At 34.0% G+C, this 19,842-nt stretch overlaps 1 protein-coding gene across 1 annotated transcript in view; it reads left to right on the forward strand.

Moving 5' to 3' along the window:
* The first annotated feature begins 908 nt into the window (after positions 1-908).
* Positions 909-19,842, forward strand: part of LOC135681548 (uncharacterized) — a 30,219-nt gene continuing 11,285 nt past the window's right edge. The window contains exon 1 of the mRNA XM_065196076.2: positions 909-7,862. Within this exon, the coding sequence (XP_065052148.1) occupies positions 7,772-7,862 (91 nt within the window). The 5' untranslated portion in view covers positions 909-7,771. The remainder of the gene's footprint in view (positions 7,863-19,842) is intronic.

Genomic DNA, 19,842 nt, shown 5'->3' on the forward strand with positions numbered 1-19,842 from the left:
AATTAAAGCAGATTGTGCTCTCTGTTCTGGGAAGTCCGACAAAGTGTGTTGATTGATGGTTTTAAATAATTAGATATATTCAAGCTTTCTTAAATGGATTTAATAATAGATTTGACCGAACATATGGCTAGGCTGTCTACTTCTGCGTAGGCCCATAATGGAAAAAATTTCAAATATTGAAAGCCCTTGCCACTTGAATTGAGCTCTTGAGCAACGATAGGTTTTCACAGAAATTTCTAGTTTCCTCCACTTCTAAATATTGTCTTTAAAAAGTCTAGTCTATCATTTGCAGACGTAATAGTAATTATCACTAGACGCGACTGCTCTTTTATTCAAAACAATAACACATTCCCTTAGGGGGTTTCAAAGAAGCCTATTTTTTGTGAAATGGAAATATAGGAAGAAGCCTATCTTCTGAACACGTTATCATTGCCAAGACTGTGATTTTGGTCTGTTTTCGAAAAAGATGTGTATTTTCTCTCAAAAAGTAAATTGGCAGTTGGCATTCATACGGTTTAAGCGTATACAAATCCAGATGATATGAGCACAAGCGCTCAGCACAAGGTGATTAGAAAGGCTTTCCTTACAGAAACATCTAATGCTGGCTGTGATAGATAGAAACCGCAATCGTTATAGCTGGAATTATCCAGCATGTAGTAAGCTTCTTTCATTCAAGGGAGAGATCTAAAGCACGTCATTTGGTGGATAACTGTGCATAAGAAGGAAAATCCCCTAAGCTTGCTTCGATGAAAAGAGGCTGTTTGCCTATATATTTGGATATATGTAAGTAACCTTTCTGTTATATTTTCTGATCGCCAGGAATACAGATAAGGAGAAGAAGAAGAAGATAGTGACCCAAGACAAACATCAACGAAACAGCTCATCAAAAGGTTAGCTAGATATGTTTTCTTTTTATCTGCATGATAAGAAATGAAGCTGAGCGAGAATATTATGCAGGTATTAGTATTTTAAAAGAAGGTGTGCCTTTAAAACGCTTGCATAAGACGTGTCCTGTTCTGAAGAGGAGATGCATGTTTAGGAAGCCTCTTTACGATCTTCTATTTCCGTGTATTTTCAATTATGCCTCTGTTTTATAAAAATTATCTAGCATATTCATCATATATGCATTCACAATAAAATAGTATCAGTTTGCTTCACGTGGATAGAGACGTACATGACTGCAAAAAAAACAAAAAGAATAATAGCTCAAATCTTTCGAAGAAGATTAAATTTTTGAAAATTTTGGTTTTATGTTAGAGCATACAATCTCAGGCTTGTGAATTTTACGTGTTTGCCCGCCTGCTGAAGATAACGAAGATGAAGATTATTGGCGAAAATTTCACTTCGTTTCATTGTGCAAGAGTATAAATATTTCACTCTTAAATCAAACGATGATACAAACTATCGATGTGTGGCGCTTACCTACAACTTAAGATTAGTTCCAAACTATAATTCATAAAATTACAAAGGCTAGATATACCATTAGAACAGGCTTTATACAACAACATAGAATATCTAAGGAGATTCAATCGAGCAGCAAGCTATCCACTGGTATCCTGCTTAGTTCAGGCCGTATAAGAAGGCAATTTGGTGCATCCACTCTCTTTCTTCACCTTTCTCGATCAAATTAACAACGAACAAATTGGAAAAAGTGTTCAGGAATAAGGAATCCAAATTGGCGGAAAATGTTAAAATAACAGATAATCGTTTCAAGCAACATTCTTTTCTTCTATGAAGAAAAGTTCCAAAGTTGACTGACGATTCTTTTAAGCGTGAAACAAGGAGTTGCGAAACACGCAAAGTGTACCAGCTAACTTTTCTTTCCATCCCGGCAATATGATATTTGCCAAAAGAAATACTTCTAGGTTAATAATTGCATTAGTATGTTATGAAATCTTTGTCATTCTTGCAAAACCAGCTAAATTTTATAATGACTACCATTTCTGCTAGAAGCCTTAGCAGACTACAATAATTTTTTGCAAATAGAATCCTGTAGATAATTAAGATATTTAACTGTACAACCAATATTGTTTTCAAAAATAAAGATTACAGTGTTGGTCTTCTCTCCCTTTTCTAGTATAAGTCTATAAGCAACAGTGTATTCCAGGGATCTTCTGCAAAGGCTGTAAATTACTTTTAGAGAAAATTGGGTATCTGACAACAATTGAAGGTTCAAAGAGATTTGGCGTCCAAAAATAAGTTAACAAAATGGCAATACAAATTAGACTTAACTACTGCAGTGCAGAAGTCCTAGTGCATATATGTTTTGTTCCGTTTGATTAAAAATCAAAAGTTCTTTTACTCAATCAAGTTGATGTTTCTGGTTAAAAGGAATATGATAAACAGGTTTCTTACTTAATTTCTTTACATCAAACCAAATTTTTTGCACCAGGAAGTCAATCGAAGTAAGGTTAGCTTCGATTTAGGGAGAATGATACTGCTTTTGCTTTAAACCTGGTACTATGACTGATTCATTGCCATGAATTCATTGTCATCGCGTCTGAAAATTTCTTCTTTCTTTCCAATTTCGTATTTGACCTTTCATACTTTGATTTTGAATCTTATAAGTCTCTTGTTTTTGAGCTCCCAATAATTAGCCAATAATTCTAACGTTACTTAAACGCTAGATAAAGACTATTCTACACCAAAACTCTTGCTTGCTTCAAAAAAGTTTCAGAAAGTTAGAAATTCAAGCAAACGGATGCTAGTTGCAATGATAAATCGCAGTATACAAATTCACAGCGTAAAATGATACTAAAATAGAATTGAAGAGTCTTTGGATTCTTTTAACGGCAATTTGAGTTTTTTTGTAAAGTAGGCCGACCTCACTACAATTCTTTTTCACTGTAATGCCTACTATTAAACGTATAGAGAATACCTCCTCATAGCGGACAATCTTCAGAAAAAGAAAGACTTCTTAAATATCATAGCTATTTCCCAACAAATGTCCGTAATTTCAATGTCCTAGTACAGTCAATACTATCAACAGCTTGATTAAAGTAACCCATCTTGAAAAACATGCATAGGAACTTGATAGAATATAATACCAGTCATAGTAAAATATTGTGTGAAATTGTTTTAGTTTATTAAAGGTAAAAATACTTACCTCTTGCAGTAAAACAAACAATTCATAGTAATCGATTTTTCTAAGAATATTCGCATACCGTCAACATAGAATAACGCGTGTTTTTTGCAAGGATGTTCTATTCGGTAGATCCATCTGCAATGTATTGAAAGCTGCAGGGCAAGAATACTTTCCTATAAAACTAGGATGGTTGGCCTTTCAATTAGCTTTTTCTAGATGTCACAACATTGACCACATTCAAATTTTTGCATTGATGATAATAAACAAAGGCAAAACGAATTGTAGCAGACAAGCATAATACACAGGATGACGGCAAAGTGTCACCATGGCTAGTTCGCATTTGTATTAGAACTAGTTTTTGTGGCTAAATGTACAAATGATTGTCTTTAAGTACATTTGTTGGGTAAGAGCATATAAAGTATATATAGAAATTATGAGTGTTCTCTGGTCATAAATTCAGATACTGGTATCCAAAACCAACTTTAATTAAATTTCAAAATTTCAAAAACCATAGAATGGTTCTTTTGCAAATTAATATACCAAAAGAATTTCTTGTGAAAATAGAAGATTGTTGGAAACGTGCTGATCTCGTCCCAAGTCTCTGTCAATTTTCCAAAATGGAATGGACAAGCAAGCAACTTCCACTTTATCCAGTGGTACATCCCATTTAAACAAACTTTCAGTCACATTTTCTGTATAATCGGACAATGACAGCTCATTTGTATTTCTTTTCAATAGCTTCTTCTACGTGTTGATACGTTGTCTCGATCATAGTTATCCCTGAAATCATTGACTTTTTTGCATTGAAATTTTAACATAGAGGTTAAGCAAGATAGTTTTTTTTAAAGCTATACTGATTGATATCCATACAGCTTATAGTTGTTGTCTTACTGATTTTCATAAAAACGTAATGGATGCCTTTAAAATAGAACTTTCCAGTTTGAAGGTTTATTGAAGCAATGCAAATGAATAGCTTTAACTATTCAAAAAGAGAATAAATTGTTATTTCGTGTTGTTCAGAATAAACATTAAAAATACTTTTCATTTTTGCAGCTAATATTGCTAATGTCATCTCAACGTTTGATTGTCCAAATTTTCACGTGAAAGCACGAACTGTTAGAATTATAAAAAACTTAAGAATTGTTTACCCTTAAACCAATAATCATGTAGATTTTATCTTATTCAAGTTAGGAAAAATCCAGTCATCAAAATCATCAGTCGACACAGTTTTTTATCACACCCAGTTTCTTTTTCACGCACTTATCTTGCAATCCTGAAATGTCATGCTATAAGCATCGACTCAAACGTTGCAGCGTTCGTTGTGTCCTTTTTCAGTATGTCATAGAATGTAAATCATTAAAAAGGTTTCAAATGCTCCAAATGGACTCTTCCGCTAGACAATTGGTCGCTCTTCCGCATCTTTTTGTGTCTACCGTTTTGTTAATAAACGGGTGCTATTCTTAAGACAGGACTGCCATATTTCAACATCATAGCGTTTGGTGACCTCATTCAAGTTGTTAAACCCACTTGCAGTAAAGCCTGTTGACCTGGAATTCTTTGAATCAAATTCCAATTTCGAGAAATGGAATGAAAAGTTATAAGTTTGGACTGTTTTATGATATTGATAACTAATGAAATAGCTATGACACAGCTATGGGTTGTTCGTACTGACAAATTCCCTTTAGGATTCTTTTTTTACACATCGTTTGTCGATTGTTTGGGCGACTTTCTTTAAGCCAAGGCAGTTTTGATCATAGGACAGTATAGAAATATACTTTCAAAGATTTCTATAAATCATATACTTTGTTTCTAAAAGGGTATGGCCTACATCCCCCTTTTCCCAAATTGTTCAGTTTCCTTACACATAGAAAACATGCCTTGTTTTCGTTGTTCCTCGACAATTTACCTAGAAAAGGTTGGAAATAGAATAGATTCAGGAGAAAGAACATAGTCTGATTTTTTTTCAAAAATAATCAATGATTCTGATGATTTTTTCAATGATTGTATGTGAGCAATATTTTTACTGAAAGTTTGACATGTTATAAAAACTATTGTATTTATTGAAATCGCGACTTATAATTACTACTTTGGTGATTTAATTTTCTGTAGATCAAGAATGCATGACATACTAGGGAACTTTTCTAGCAGCCACCCCCCCTCCTAACTTTGCAAAAATTTGGCACAATTTTCTCGATGCAGAGTTGCGATTTTAAAAGAGTTATGCTAGCACCTGCTCATTACTGCTTTTGGCAAATGCAAAGATAACTCACATGTTTGTTAAATTAGCTGGATAGCTTAATTATTCAAAAGTTTAAGATTTATTGACAAATAAGCTCGACGCCTTACTTTAAAAGGATTAATTATATCTCTTCTGATATCAGATTTTAGCCGATGATAGCACAGTTAAGTCGGAAATGATAGCAAGGTCACCAATAGGAAAACCTTGTCATGTAAAATTGACAGATGAATTTATGTTGGAGAGTAAATTCACCAGTCATAATTATTCTTGCTTTCATGAATAAATAAACATATTAGCCTGTACAACAAAAAGCTTCGAGAGAAAAATACACAATTATTTGTTTCTATATCAAGTAGTTAGAGAACAATGGGATCGAATTTCCAAATTTAAAATTCAAGAATTTTCATTATGTGTTGTCAATGACGTCTTCATAAAATAAATATGCGTTCTGCGTGGATCTCAATAAAAGAAAATGGTTTTAGATTAACTCATTATTTCTAGGTTGCACTTGCAGTTTACAGTGTTATAAAGCCAAATCATTCATGCTTCTTTTTACATTAAAAGTTATTGCCCCCTTCATAAATTTTAGGTGGCCTTGAAACGAGGCAAATTCAAAACAATACGTCTCGTTTTGGTGCCTAAAATCAATCGACTGTCATTAAGTTTAGTCAAAATAAATGCTAGACTCGAAAGTTTACCATGTCATTTATGTCTCTATCAAAGTAGTTTTTCACCATTTCTGTAAAAGTGTAAGTAATGGGATTTCTTATTAACATTAGCGATATTGTGAAATTGCAAATTTTCAAGTCTTTCGGATTCTTTGGATTCCAGTTCAAAATTCATAATTACAGCTTCCAAATCTGTAGCCAAGATACTAATTGTTTGCCACCAGGTGACATTGTGTTATGACTGCTTCCTCACTCACCTGTATGTCCTTTTCTTCCTTGGGGCCGGGCCTTATTCTACCCATTTAGTATGAGATCATGGTACCGTCTCTTTTGTTTGTTCAAACACTCAAGCCATTCAGCAGACTTTTAATACGGGGAATTATCATTAGTTACCAGAGGAGCGTAATTACAAAAAGATTTGCTTTTAAACGTTACACTAAGTAACATAACACCGCAAAATCATCTTCGAAATTTGTTCAAATATAATCGTTGTTTTATACAAGATATTAAAATTACTAAGATTATAAATCCGTCTCATAGGTGGAGTAAAACAGCGTTAATCGAGAATTAGATTTCTTTAGTAAAGTAGGGTAGATTTGCATATAGGCCACACGCAAAAATGTCTGAATAATAATGCAAAATGACAATGCCTGTTGTATTTTATTGAAGGGTTTGCTTTTGTCACTACAGGTAATTGGAAAGGAAAGAGATTAAAAGTTCGACTTGATCAGTAAAATTCCAACGAAGGCTTCCCATTGTCTTTCCTATTTTTTTATTGAGGATTTTCTCTTCCTTGATAAACAATGACAACCAAGCCCTTTAAAGAAATTTTAACCTTGTATTGCGCATAGTCTTTAATTAAACATAGGCCACATCTTGTCTACATGATGTTGCCTAAAATGACTTCTGACGGTAGGGTGTAAAATGACCTCTGACGGTATGGTATTCATTTTTGCAAATAGGATACCCGTTGTTCTCCAAGATATTTTGGACTTCTCACTCCACAGAACTCCTGCACTACCAGTGTGATTGACTTTGAAGCCGTAGCATACAAATGCATTTACAAAGCTTTGAAACCAAACTCAATACTCCTATTATGGAAAATATGTTTGTAAATTTCTCTGTCACTGCAACTGAATCTTGTGCCGACTACGGTTCGTTGAAGGCTCATGTTTGCTGATACCTGCGTAGATGGGCTCGTGTTTGCGGGTTTTAGTTCCATTCCCTTCTGCCAAAAATTTCTTTCAAACTTAACAGCTTTAATATTGTACATCTGGAGAGCAAACTATTATTTTCCTCATGCTAGACTTTCTAAAGCGACACCTTGTCTATTCTTAGTCAAGGCCTTACGAATTCTGCCATTTAGGAAGATAATAAAAGAGCTTGGTCATGGGCCATTGGAGGATTAACACTTTTCTTGACCCTTTGGTTACCATTCTGCAGCATTTGAACTTTATTTAAGGCAAAATCTTCTATGCGACAATTTCTGAAAAATGCAGTTTTTAACAATACTCTATGACTATAGCCTTTTCGCAGACCAGCAACAATTTCCTTCTATGAAAATCCTATTCTCCTTAATCGAGACAAGCAATTGTCTAGCATGCTCACAATTTCGAGTTTAATGTCACTCAGCTGGCACGTATCCCTGCAACATTGCAAATTCTCAATGTGATATGTGGAAATGCAGCATATCTGTTAAGGAAATGATGCATGAATGTAATCCCATGATTCAAAGCGAGTTTACGCTTCTTCCAATTACGCGGTCAAGAGAAATGGTGTATGGTTGAGACACAGTTGGTGGTAGTGTTGCCTGATGTTTATACTTTTGCCTCAGCGTGTACTCAGGGTGAGTGGATGCTACAAAAACTAAGTAAGTTGAAAATGTGCTTTGGATTTTCGGTAACAAATAACAGTCTAAACTATTCCAAAATATACCCAAAGTTTTGTTTATATTGTATCCACCAACATGATAGTTTACCAACGAGAAAAACTTATATGGATTTTTTTCACTGCTCCTTAAACTTTTTTTTATTCAAGGCTTCATAGTATTTGTTTTAAGCCTATGCAGATATGACACAAATGTACCACTTATATCATTAACGTGTCGATTTTTTGATGTTGCAAAATAATTTGAAAGCAGACACGGAGACTTTGTATTTGTATTTGGAACTTTTATTGGTACCAGAAGAAACACATGCTGCAATCAAATAAAACCATCCTTCACGCTTGTACTTCTATAGAAGAAAATATGTTTGCTTTTCTAATCAAAGTATTTCTATTTTCACAAGAAAAGATTGCCTTCATTATAGAAGTATTTCTGCTTTCCTGAATTAGATGTTTCCTAAGATACTTTTGCCTGTTTCCGATCTATAATTTTTCATTTTATCATTTCCTTTCTAAAGAACACTCAATATAAACTATATAAAAAGGAATCAAAGTTTTTCAGTAGCTTAGACCTGAGAAAACTAGGAATAGTTATGCATATCATGTAAAGGTTTACTGTCAACCAAATCTTTCTTTTTAGTATTCTTATTTACAAATCTTCATGATTTGAGACGGTGGTACTGTTAAATTTGTTTAGTTTTAAAAGATTCTTGACACATCTAAAAGCTTTACTGAGAAAGGTAAAGCATGGCCAATAAAAGTAAAATATTATTCAAAATAGCATATACGAATATCCTTTACTTCGTTGTGAGGGACAATATTTGAACTTTAGTAAACCGATATCACGTTTCTCAGCGATTTGACTTTATTCAGAATGATAAATTGGTTGTACTTAAATGAAAGAGAGAGAGAGCTTTCAAGGTTGTAAGGTCTAAGTTAATGCAGCAATTGAACTGAATTGCTAAAGATAATTGTTTCAATTTTTTGTCTTTATAAGGGGCTTCGTTATCAGTTACATAATTGGATATCAGGATAAAACTGGTGGAACCCTTCAGTTTTGAAGTCAGGCCCAAATTGATACTATGTTGATGACTCTGTGAATGAAAACTCGAAGCAGAGAATGAAAGTTTTTCTCACTTTGCTCTGAAGAAAAGGGTTGAATTTGAACCTGATAATTGACTTAAGAAATGCTGCTGTGAAAAGGATGAAACTTCTTTATTCAAAACATAGAGACTTGCTATCTGTTTCATTTGGGACAAGGAAACAAACAGAGTACCGAAAGAATAATCACATAATCACACGACGTTTTGTCTGTTTTTGTTGTCACTGCATTAGACGCGTTATTAGTTAAGAATATGTCCCTTTCAGTTGTTCTTATTGAAGAACTAACCTGCCTGCTTATGATGTCTGTCTCTTCTCTGCTCTTTAAAATCAATACAAATGTTATTGGGAATTGATAAAGTATGCCTGCAATCACAATAGATATTCGATTAAACAGTGAAGATACTTTTAAAGCACATTTTAAGCGTTCTATAGCAGTTCAAGCTTAGATATTTCAAGAAAACCTTTGTAATGAATAGAAAATGAATATTCAAAAAATCATAACATCATTTGTTTCAAGTTTAATCCTGGGGTCTTTAGAATATGTTTCTGAAAGAATTAATAAAAACAGGATGATTTTAAATGTAAGAGTAGGGCCTTTAATTTCTTACTCTATATGCAAGAAGCATTTTTGAATGCATAGAAAATTTTACGAAGCAACATGAGCCCTAGATAAGTTATCATTTGGATCAGTTGTATACCGATTATTTTCAATGCAGCAAAAATGGTTTTGTATGAATAATGAATTGAAGAAGAAAGCCAGGAAAAAATACTTCTTCCATTATTGTGTAAGTTTTGTGAATTGTAGAACCTGTCTTTCTGAAAGTTTCGTTTTCAGTTCAGTTTGCTCAAATAAGTAGAGCTAGCAAAGCGAAGTTTAAGAACACGTGAACTACCAAATGCTTCATATTATGTTGACGTAGATTTCTCTGTTGCAACCAGCCTTTTTCAATCAGAACTGAGACTTCTTATTGTATTTCTGATCACTATGGCACAAATAAAGCATAAGATTCTAACATGTGCATCTGTGTCACTGTTAAGATTTTGTGATTTGCATCATAATCTGACAATCTGCTGTGCAACATGTAGCACTTAATGTGAAAGAAAATCGACCAAGATTCTCTAGAAATAAACTTGATAGATCCTTGAATTCAAGTGCCATGCAAAAAAGGCATAGAATGTAACTAATGGTTTCCTGTTGCTCGAGATAATAATAGCAGGCTTTAGATCTGAATCAATATGATGTTTGGAACCTTTCTAAATATTTTTTAAATGAGCATCTGGTTTATGTCTATGCGTTCTTCTTAGCAAGGACCAGATATTTTAGCTTATGCCAAGCCAGATATACGTTTAACAAGTACTGTTTGAACTGCAAAGTGACATATTACGATTTTACCCATGTTTATGACACTTATCTCAGTTCTTTGATTAAGATACCGTTTCGAATAAAGGTATTTCTAGGATGAAGCAACTTTTTAGCAGAACACAAGCATTGCTATTTGTGGATGTTTTGAAACGGAAAAATCATAGGACTTGCAAAGAGCCATCTAATGGTTATTGTACATTGTTGAATTAACAAATAGAAGGCTAACTGTCAGTGCTAGCGCCAAAGTGTAATATCTTTCTGTAATAGACCGGGAGGCCTCAAAACCAGCAGACGTAATCTAGATAACTAATTAGAAAGGCATGCAATTATTAGGTCCTTGAGGAGACCATCATGACGGAACTATTATTAATGGGCTGATTAGTTGCGTCTTTCTGCGCCCGCTAGAGTTACACGAGAAGGTTTTTATGTCTAATGTAACTTTGGCGGACGCAAAAAGTCATTACCGAGTGAAATTCCATGTCTAAGATTAAATCAAGGTCAATTTCGTATTGATACAATATGAGTCTAGTTAATTGCGGTGTACAAAGGAAACTGTAACGTCACGAGAGATGTTGGCTGTACAAGAAGAAGCACAAACAAATATCTAATTGGATCTAGACTAATCTTTAACTTGGGTGTTTAATTTAGAAATTTTGAATTAATAATAATTTTGCATAGCGTACGATGTAACGTATTTGAATGGACTGTTTGCAGTGCTTTGAAGAGAGAAAATTGGTCTTTAACTTTGCTATGTAAATCTTTGTAACTTACTGAAAATTGGAAGATGCTTAATTCTTCGCTGAATTCCAGTCATATTTTCATCTTTACTTGTTAGACATATTGTTTTAAAGTCTAAAAGTCTATTTATGTGCTTTATATTTTCTTTCAAATTTTACTCTCAAGGTCTTAATGTGCTGAATTTTCTTTGTTCAGTAACTAATATCATGTTATAGCCATAATTATAAATAAACAAACAGATTTTGCAAATTCAATCAATAAAACGCAGCATCGGCTGATGTTGCTTGAAAATGTGTTTAAAGAAAATGCCTAGCGAACATAACATATAATTTTCAAATTTAGTTATGCAATTAATCCAAATAGTTTTGATCTTTTTCTGATGAGTACTCGAAACAAAGTTTTTGTTCTGGAGCTCTTTAGTACGTTAGGCATTTCCCTTTTAAAATCTCTTCAGTAATTTCAAAATCTAGCATTTTTTGCAGTTTTGATAGCTAATTGTTTAGATTAAGTAACTGTTTATTGCATATACTTGAAAAGAAAGCTTGAACTTGTGGCGAGTTTTTATAAAACTATGTTGCATTGTACATGTAAAATTTCTTCTTCACCATCAGCTATCAAAACTGCATGAACTTTTAATATTTCCAGCTATGTGCAGATTTTCACATATTTCAAGTAAATAAAGCAGCAAAAGTTTGTGTTTGTGTATGTGTATTTATTCTTAAAAAAATCTCATACTCAAATCTTTGCTTGATTAAAACTAGTTAAAAATTTCTACTTTTTGACTTCGCAATACTTTCATCCCTAGCAAGTGATTTTGTAGCAAACATGTGTAGCATATGTAGTATAAATATTTTTCGCGATAAATAACTTTTTTTATCATGTATAAAGGTAAATTTGATAAGTAAGTTTGCGACAAATACACAACAGACAATCATCTCAAAGAGAGAAAAGAAAGTGATGAAAATCAATCCTATTACCATATTTTTCTAAAATATTTTGTAAACCAGAATATATCTAACCTTTATATGATTAAAAAAATTGTTGGGAATATGTAGCATAACAGTTTGCAAAATGTATTGAAAACTCAAAAGTACGTTTTGCATAATGATATTAACAAGAAGCTAGTTGTAAGAGTTTCAACTTATAGATATGGTTGATTGGCCAGTCGAATTGGTGTGAAATCTGGTTGTTAGTCTATTTTTGTGTCCTCGGAAGAAAGCAAGGCAGATTGTGCTGTGTCGTAATTGCTTTCGTAAATAGATACTGCCAGGGTTACGTGTATTGATGAAGATGGATTCAGAGTCTGATTATTTGGTTACTTAGGCTACAGACCATACAATTACAATAATCATTTTTGCAACAACAAGATAATTGCATTATGTAACAAGATTCCTTATTTAAGCAGTAAAGTCAATTAAATCGGTCGTGTATGCAGAGGAGACTCAGATGTCAGCGATAATTCATCAAAACTTTGTTTTTTTCAAAGGCTGTAGCGCTGTTCTATCTTAAAATAAAGAAAGGTCCTGTCCAACTAGTTCAAAAGCAATTTCTATAGTAAGTTGTTTATCCAAACTGCGCTTATTTGTCCCTGAAAATGGCCTTTTTTGCTAGGGATAGCGTTTTTTATTTGAAAATGTATATATGATATTTAGGCCATGTTTACATGACACATGAACAAGTTACGAGCGGATAATAATTAGCATTAGAGTCTGCTCATGCAGACAGATGCATTTGATGAATTCGCCACAGTTTGAAAAATATAACAGTTGAACGTGTAGTGTAGAACTCGTTATATCAAATATCTTGAATTTTTTTGCTGATTCCTTTTTTGCTGTTTTTATTAAATCACAATGAAAAAAGTCTAGTTGATATTTGGGCTTTATCGACGAAAACAAAATTGACAGTTAGAATGCAATAAAATGCATGGTGACCAAGTTAGGACTGTACGTCCACGCTTTCTTTTTAATTCTTTTTAATGAGCTCTTTTCAACACGAATATCCTATTGAGATACACTGTTGATGGTAATTTACGTATCAATTAAGTTGTCACCTACGGATATAGCTAAAAATAACAAAAGCAATCTCCTCTACACTGTGGCCCTAGGCACTTTGTGGAAGACGGATTCACGTCATCAACATTTTCCTGCAGGCCAAGATGATATATTTGCAGAAGAAAAAAATATCTCGCGAAAGATGTCATATGCAGGATGTCAAAATGCAAAAAAAATTGTTTCCTCATCTGCACTAAAGTTTTTCCCTCATCCGCACTAATGCTTCGCGAAATTTCTCAACAAAGATTTCTGTGAAGAAAAATGATATCTTCAACCTTTTTCGCAAATATATTTCATCACTCGCAAAAAAGACTAACCTAGCCTCTTGAAAAACAGCTGGTGACAAATCTCGCATTCCTGAATGTGCCCAGGGCCTTTAGTGGAGCAGGTCTTTTTAACTTCAAGCTTTACAATGGCATCTTTTCAAACAACTGACTTTTGGCTTGTTTGGCTCCTTAGCTGGGCGTTAAACTGGTATGGGAAATACAATCAAATACAAGCTCATGGAAAACATCATAAAGCAAAATCCATTGTCCTGAAATGTTATTTATTCCCAAATATTCCCTTCTCCTTGCATTACGTGGAAAAATATCTTAAATTCAACTTTCTTTTGGCAACTGTCGATTTTTCTTTTTCGTGAAGTACCAGTGACAACTCTATTTTTGTTATCTTGCTCTGATTCTAAAAATTGCTTAGATAAAAGGGATCAACGAAGAATTTCAGCAGAGCTTTTATTTCTCTAGGAAGAACCTCGCGTGAAATGTTTTTACAGTGAAAATTGGAGTTTGCTTATTCAACAGAAGATAGAATTCACAGTTGCAATTTAGAATCTTCCTGTTCTACAGGCCAATGTGTCAGTATAAAGCTCTATTTTTACGGCGCTGAATTTTATAAAACTAACCTAGCAAAAAATGATCTTCTTAAAAATAAAATTGAATTAACTCGATTTTCTTACAACCTCTTCCTCTAAAAACATTACTTGTTCGATTTCACGCAAACTAAGAATGGTGTAAAGAAACTTTTACATATAATGATTTCATTCTTTTTTGTCTCCAGTTCCTAGATGTGACATAAATGCAATACATTACAGTTACTTTTGCTGCCAATAACTGTAAGGAATCTACAAGTGGTTCACAAATAATTCTCTATAGGCTTCTTCATATGGTCATATTCATGTTACACTTTTTCGAAGGTTCTTGGTTTAACGTTTGTTGCCAATTATTCAGCGCTATGCGTACGCTCCGTACATTTCAGTCCTTACCATAGAAGGTTGGAATTTATTTCGTTGTTCTACCAATGTTCAAAAGGCGTTTACGATAGCCTCTCTGATACAAGCAGCTGATGACTGACCCATTTATCAAATCGCACTACTTGAAACATTCAAGAAATGCCTAAATTTTGTGGTAGCTCTCTGCATAACAAGAAAAGAGATGGAAACTCTGCTGTGATTTAAGTTGTCATATAGAGACTAGTTTGCTTAATTCTAAAACATCAAGTCCTTTTTTCTCTTCGGGCAATTGTTGCTTATGAAATCTAGAACTGAACAATCTAGGACTCATCATTCAGCTTTGGATTTAGCACCGTGATAATTATCACATTACACAGTAAGCTTGTCTCAGTTGATGTATGTCTTATAGTGTTTTATCAGAATCCGTTCTTTGCATGCAATGCTGCTTCAGATATCGATTTCACAATATCAAATAGCATTACTTATACTCCAATGCTACAGAAATAATGATGACAATTGACAATACGCTAACCATTTGCTATACAAATTGCCCGCGCTTGATCTATTTGCTCCTTACTTGCTATTTCAAAAATCTCTTTCTGCAGTTAATGAGGGTAAGATAGAATTTTTCATTACGTTAAGTCTTGAAAATCTATGTTGTCTCAGGCCTGACTAGGTCAAGAAGTAACATGGCTACGAAATTAGCGACCTAGTAATGGAATTACACCTCCAAAAGGCCGACATGCAGGAGAGGTAATTGATGGAAAGGAATACGCCTGTTCCGCAAAAAAGAAGAGCCGTCATAAGACTTTTGTGGTTTTAAGCATCTTCTTAAGTCTTCCAAAGTCCCCGTTTTCCATTATTTCGATCAGTTCAGCGAGACATGGTAACACAAAGAAAAGAGACAAATCATTGGATGGTAAATTGAAACCCTGCATTTGAAAAGAGTGAAACAATGTACATTGACGGCAGCATAGTGTTCATTAGGTGATGCAAGATCAGATAAGAACACTGTGCAGTACCGCAATGTAAGAGAGAATTATCAACTTGCCACTTATTTGTATGTCAAATATGTTAAAATATTTTAATTACAATGTCTTCCTTCAAAAAAGTTTACTTATTACCTGAAAATTACAGTAGGAGATTGTTTACAAATATGTGTCATTTTGGTCTCTGTCCCTAGAGGATGATAGAAAATCTGCCTCTAAGTCTGAAATGTTTTGTCTCAAAAGAGTTCTGTTTTTTATGATTATTTTGTCTTCCTTCATCATTCAAAAATAGCTGCAAAATTGACTGCTGGCCAATAAGTAATCTATTATTTTTGCCTTCTAATTTCAAAGGTAGTGGTTTTCTTCTAAATCTTTTAAATTGATTTGTTTCAATATGTTTCAACATTGTCTCATAGAAAAAGTCATTCGGAATAGTTAGGCACGTCTTAGACCTAGACCTTGCTACTAGCTACTGTAAGTACTTCCTTGAAATTTTGAAATTATTTGAGAAAATGTTTTATCTCATTTCATTCTTATTAAAAGTAGGAAAGGAATAAAAATTAATATATGTAGATGATATGCTTTTACTCGTTGCATCATCATACCTAAAATATCTTTCCTGTTGCCATTTAAGCTATGTTTGCAACAAACTCCAGACAGATTGCACCTAATTAGTTTGCATGAAAGCTGATTCTGTGTCGTAAACAAATATAGACATTGAAGTAAATGGTTTGAGCAAACCCTTTCATAGAAAACGTCGATTTGCAGCTATTCAGGTCATACTTGTATCGAATATACATCTCTGTTAAGAGATATCCATGTTACTTATGAGTTTAACTACAGATCTATTACCAAACATGAATTATTGAACGAATTCATTTGTTTTTCGACATTTTTCAATACCCACACGTGTCGGCCTATGGGCATTTCTAGAGATTCAACTATTGTTAGCTCTGTCCTCTTCTTTATTATCTCATTATACTGAGCTTACAACTTGAAAAGGAAACAGTGGAATTAAGGCGCTTTTTCCCTGATTAGACTGTGCCGAAGACATCTCTGAAGGCACATAAGTTCTTAACGTAACAATGCTATTTCAAACACCCAAGCTTGTAATCAGTCTGAAACCGACTATTATCCAATAAGCAAGGCGGCCTTATTGCTCCTGTTTCTCATTTTCTCTGCTTAAGTGATGAAGCTAACACAATCCTCTACATTCATATAATCTTTGGTTGCTTGCCGAGACGCCACTGCTGGAAGAGACGCAATAGTCAGTAATCGTTCTCTATGAATTTGCAACACGGTTAGAAATAGCTCCAAGAAGACGCGTTTACTATGTTTTAGAGGTAGAAGAGTTGTAAGTATAGCTGTTTAATTCATAACATGTTGCGCAAGCTCAGTGCGTGACCGACAATTCAAGTTATCGTGGCGCGCAGTACTTCTCATGTCTTGTCTCATGGATATTGTACCTGATACAAAACGTGCTGATGTTGACTTGGAAGTGTTTGAAACAAAGTAAAATGTAACGACGTATTATTGCGATGGTTTTCTCGTTTCTGGTAAGAGCCCTTTTCATCTCAGCTGATGGTGTGGCAACAAGCCACACCATTGTTCTTTACAGGGAATAGTTAGGTTGATTTAAGATAGCAGCGCAGTTTATTCTACAAAATTTCCACTTTTAGTCCTAAATTTGTGATTATCTATCAAGGATTTCTCTTTACAAAGTCTGATGAGGGGCGGTATTTTAAAAGTTTCTTCTCGTGCCTCCATGGCCTATTTTAGAGGTTGTAGCTTCCCCTTAGCTTTACCTGAGTTATGAAATTTCTGTCTCTCCAAAGAGACTAAACGCGAGACATGAATCAAGGAAAGATATGATAAAGGTGAGGTCTGAAAGATACTTAAAAGAATTAACTTGAGGAGAGATTATGTAAATACTAAATCAAACATTTTATGATCTTTGGTTGAATGCAAAGTTCGTAACGTCCAATGTTGCGTTGTTCAGCATAGTGTATGAATCGCTTCGTTGCATTGTTTAAAAGAAAAATACAAGAGTCTTTGAGGAATAGTAAGCTAGGAACAATCTATAATTTGCTGTATGCTTCTTTTACTTCATGTTATTTATGTCAAGCAAAGATTTACAGTTTTAAACTTCTATTGCAGCTAAAATGGGATCTCACTACACATAGTCTGAATAAACGTAGTTTTACATTTCTGCTGTGAAGCATCTTTATCTGAAATGAAAAAACCAATACGTATAGCATGTGATTTCTTTAGTTTTTGCCACAGTCAGTGCCATGCATTTTTGCAATTATCAATAGCAAAACTAATTTGACATGAAGCTTTAGATTTGCCTAGAAGACGTATGTTTTTTTATTATTCAAAACGTGCTACAAAAAAGCTTCAAATCAAAATACAGAATACCTCAGTGTATGTTATGCATGAATTGTACCTACATATGCTCATCCACATACTCACAGTTGAAAATCGTTTTGTTGCTAGAGTTTTCTTCTTGTTTCGTGTTCCTTGTTTCTTTTTAGAACAGAATAACGAATATTCAAAATATCACTATATAATGTATTATATGTAAGAATGCTAACAGTGAATTGTCAATAAAGATGTATCTCAACCACTACTTCCTATTGGCCAAATACTGCCTCAATTACGCTGATATTAGTAAATTTTCTTGCAGCTGATTTCTTTATAACACTTGGCTGCAAGGTAAAAGAACTGAAATCGCTTGTAAATCCTCTCAAAAGTAGGTTTTAATTTTATCTTGCCTATTATTATTTGTTCTGCTCTGCTCTGTTCTGCTACCTTTGATCTTGTTTTTCTCTCCTTTTCTATCCCCTCCATTTCATTTCTCTCCTTTTCTTTTCTGTTTTCTTCTTATCTGTTCTTTTCTGATCTATTCCTTTCTCTTCTGTTCTTTTCTTCTGTTCTCTTCTGTTCTCTTCTGTTCCCTTCTGTTCCCTTCTGTTCCCTTCTGTTCCCTTCTGTTCCCCTCTGTTCCCTTCTGTTCCCTTCTGTTCCCCTCTGTTCCCTTCTGTTCCCCTCTGTTCCCTTCTGTCCTCTTCTGTCCTCTTCTGTTCTCTTTTCGTACCTTCTTGTGATTGCTGCTCTTTGTAACGTAATTTTGTCTCTTCTTGTCTGCACACGTTTTCTGCCTTATTTTTTTCTTCTCTGTGTTTCTCTCTTCCCTTCTGCTCTATCTTGATCTGATACTTGATGGCCTTATATCGCGATGCTTTATTTTTTCTTTCTTTCTATTTTCGTCCTGACCTAAAACCCTCATTTTTTTCTCTCCCTTACCTTCAGTGCTTTCTAGGCTGGCTACAAATAGTTACAAAGATATCATTATTTCTCAGATTAAAATAAATGAAGCATTATAATTTTTGCTGTATTGACTAAGGTTTGATGCTAAGAGAAGAGATTAGACCCTAGCAACGAAACAAATTTGAATACTTTTTTCTTTGCAAACGTGGTTCTAACTCTGAGTCTTTATCTTCTTGAACGCTGGATGTCACCTCTGTAGCTAAGATATTCCTATGCAAAATAGCCCAATCAAACAAGGATTAAGCAGTTAAGCAGTAAAAAATTACATTGTACACATTGGTCAATCAGCATTAAAAGCTTTTGCTGCTGACTGCTGATAACTGCAAATAACGCTTAGTTTTTACAGTTTTTAGGTAGAGTAAATCAAGGCTTTAGAACAAGAAGCAAGGACACGGCTATTGAAATTTATTTATCTTAGAATTGCATCGAAACTAGACAATAGAATACTCATGTTTTCTAGAAATAATCTAAAACTGCATACAAGATTTACTTTGCCTTAAAAAACGTTTTGTAATTTACATTTTATAACTGTTGAAAGAAAGCAGGAATAGAATGAAGGCTATGTATCTGTGAAATCAATTTATGACATTAAAACATTTTACAAAGATGTATGCCTGGCCTGTTCAAAAAGGCTGTTTTAGAAAATCCGGATTCAGTTACCAGGCTTTATTCTAGGTAGATTTTAAGCCAAAGTCTGCTTAGCAGTTATCAAATCAACAATTTTTGTGAAGTGGCTGGGGTATGAAGGGATAGAAGGCCAATTCTAGAGCTTTCTCATCAGATAAAATTTCAATATGCAAAATCTATTGCTTCTTGCGTCCAATTAATAGGCAGCCTGAGGCAAAAATTACATGCAAAACGCGGTTCTTTTCTCTATGCTCACCAACAATAGGTCTTCCCGCGTGTGTCAAAGCTGTTTAATTAAGTGAATTAGATGCAGCAAACCACCCAACGAAGCATTAATTTATAAACAGCCTAGTCTTGTTAAACCACGATACATTCATGGTTATGTATGACCCTGAAGTCATATTGTCACAAGATAGCTAATCTCTTTGCCTTTTAGCAAACGAAAGCATTCTTAAATCCCTACGCTGCACTTTTCATATGATACTTGCCGTTATGCCAATTTTGTCAAGTGGCATCTTAGAAGTGAACAGGGTGAC

Source organism: Rhopilema esculentum, chromosome 12, assembly GCF_057945365.1.
Source record: "Rhopilema esculentum isolate cy_ngs chromosome 12, ASM5794536v1, whole genome shotgun sequence".
NCBI classification, from domain to species: Eukaryota; Metazoa; Cnidaria; class Scyphozoa; order Rhizostomeae; family Rhizostomatidae; genus Rhopilema; species Rhopilema esculentum.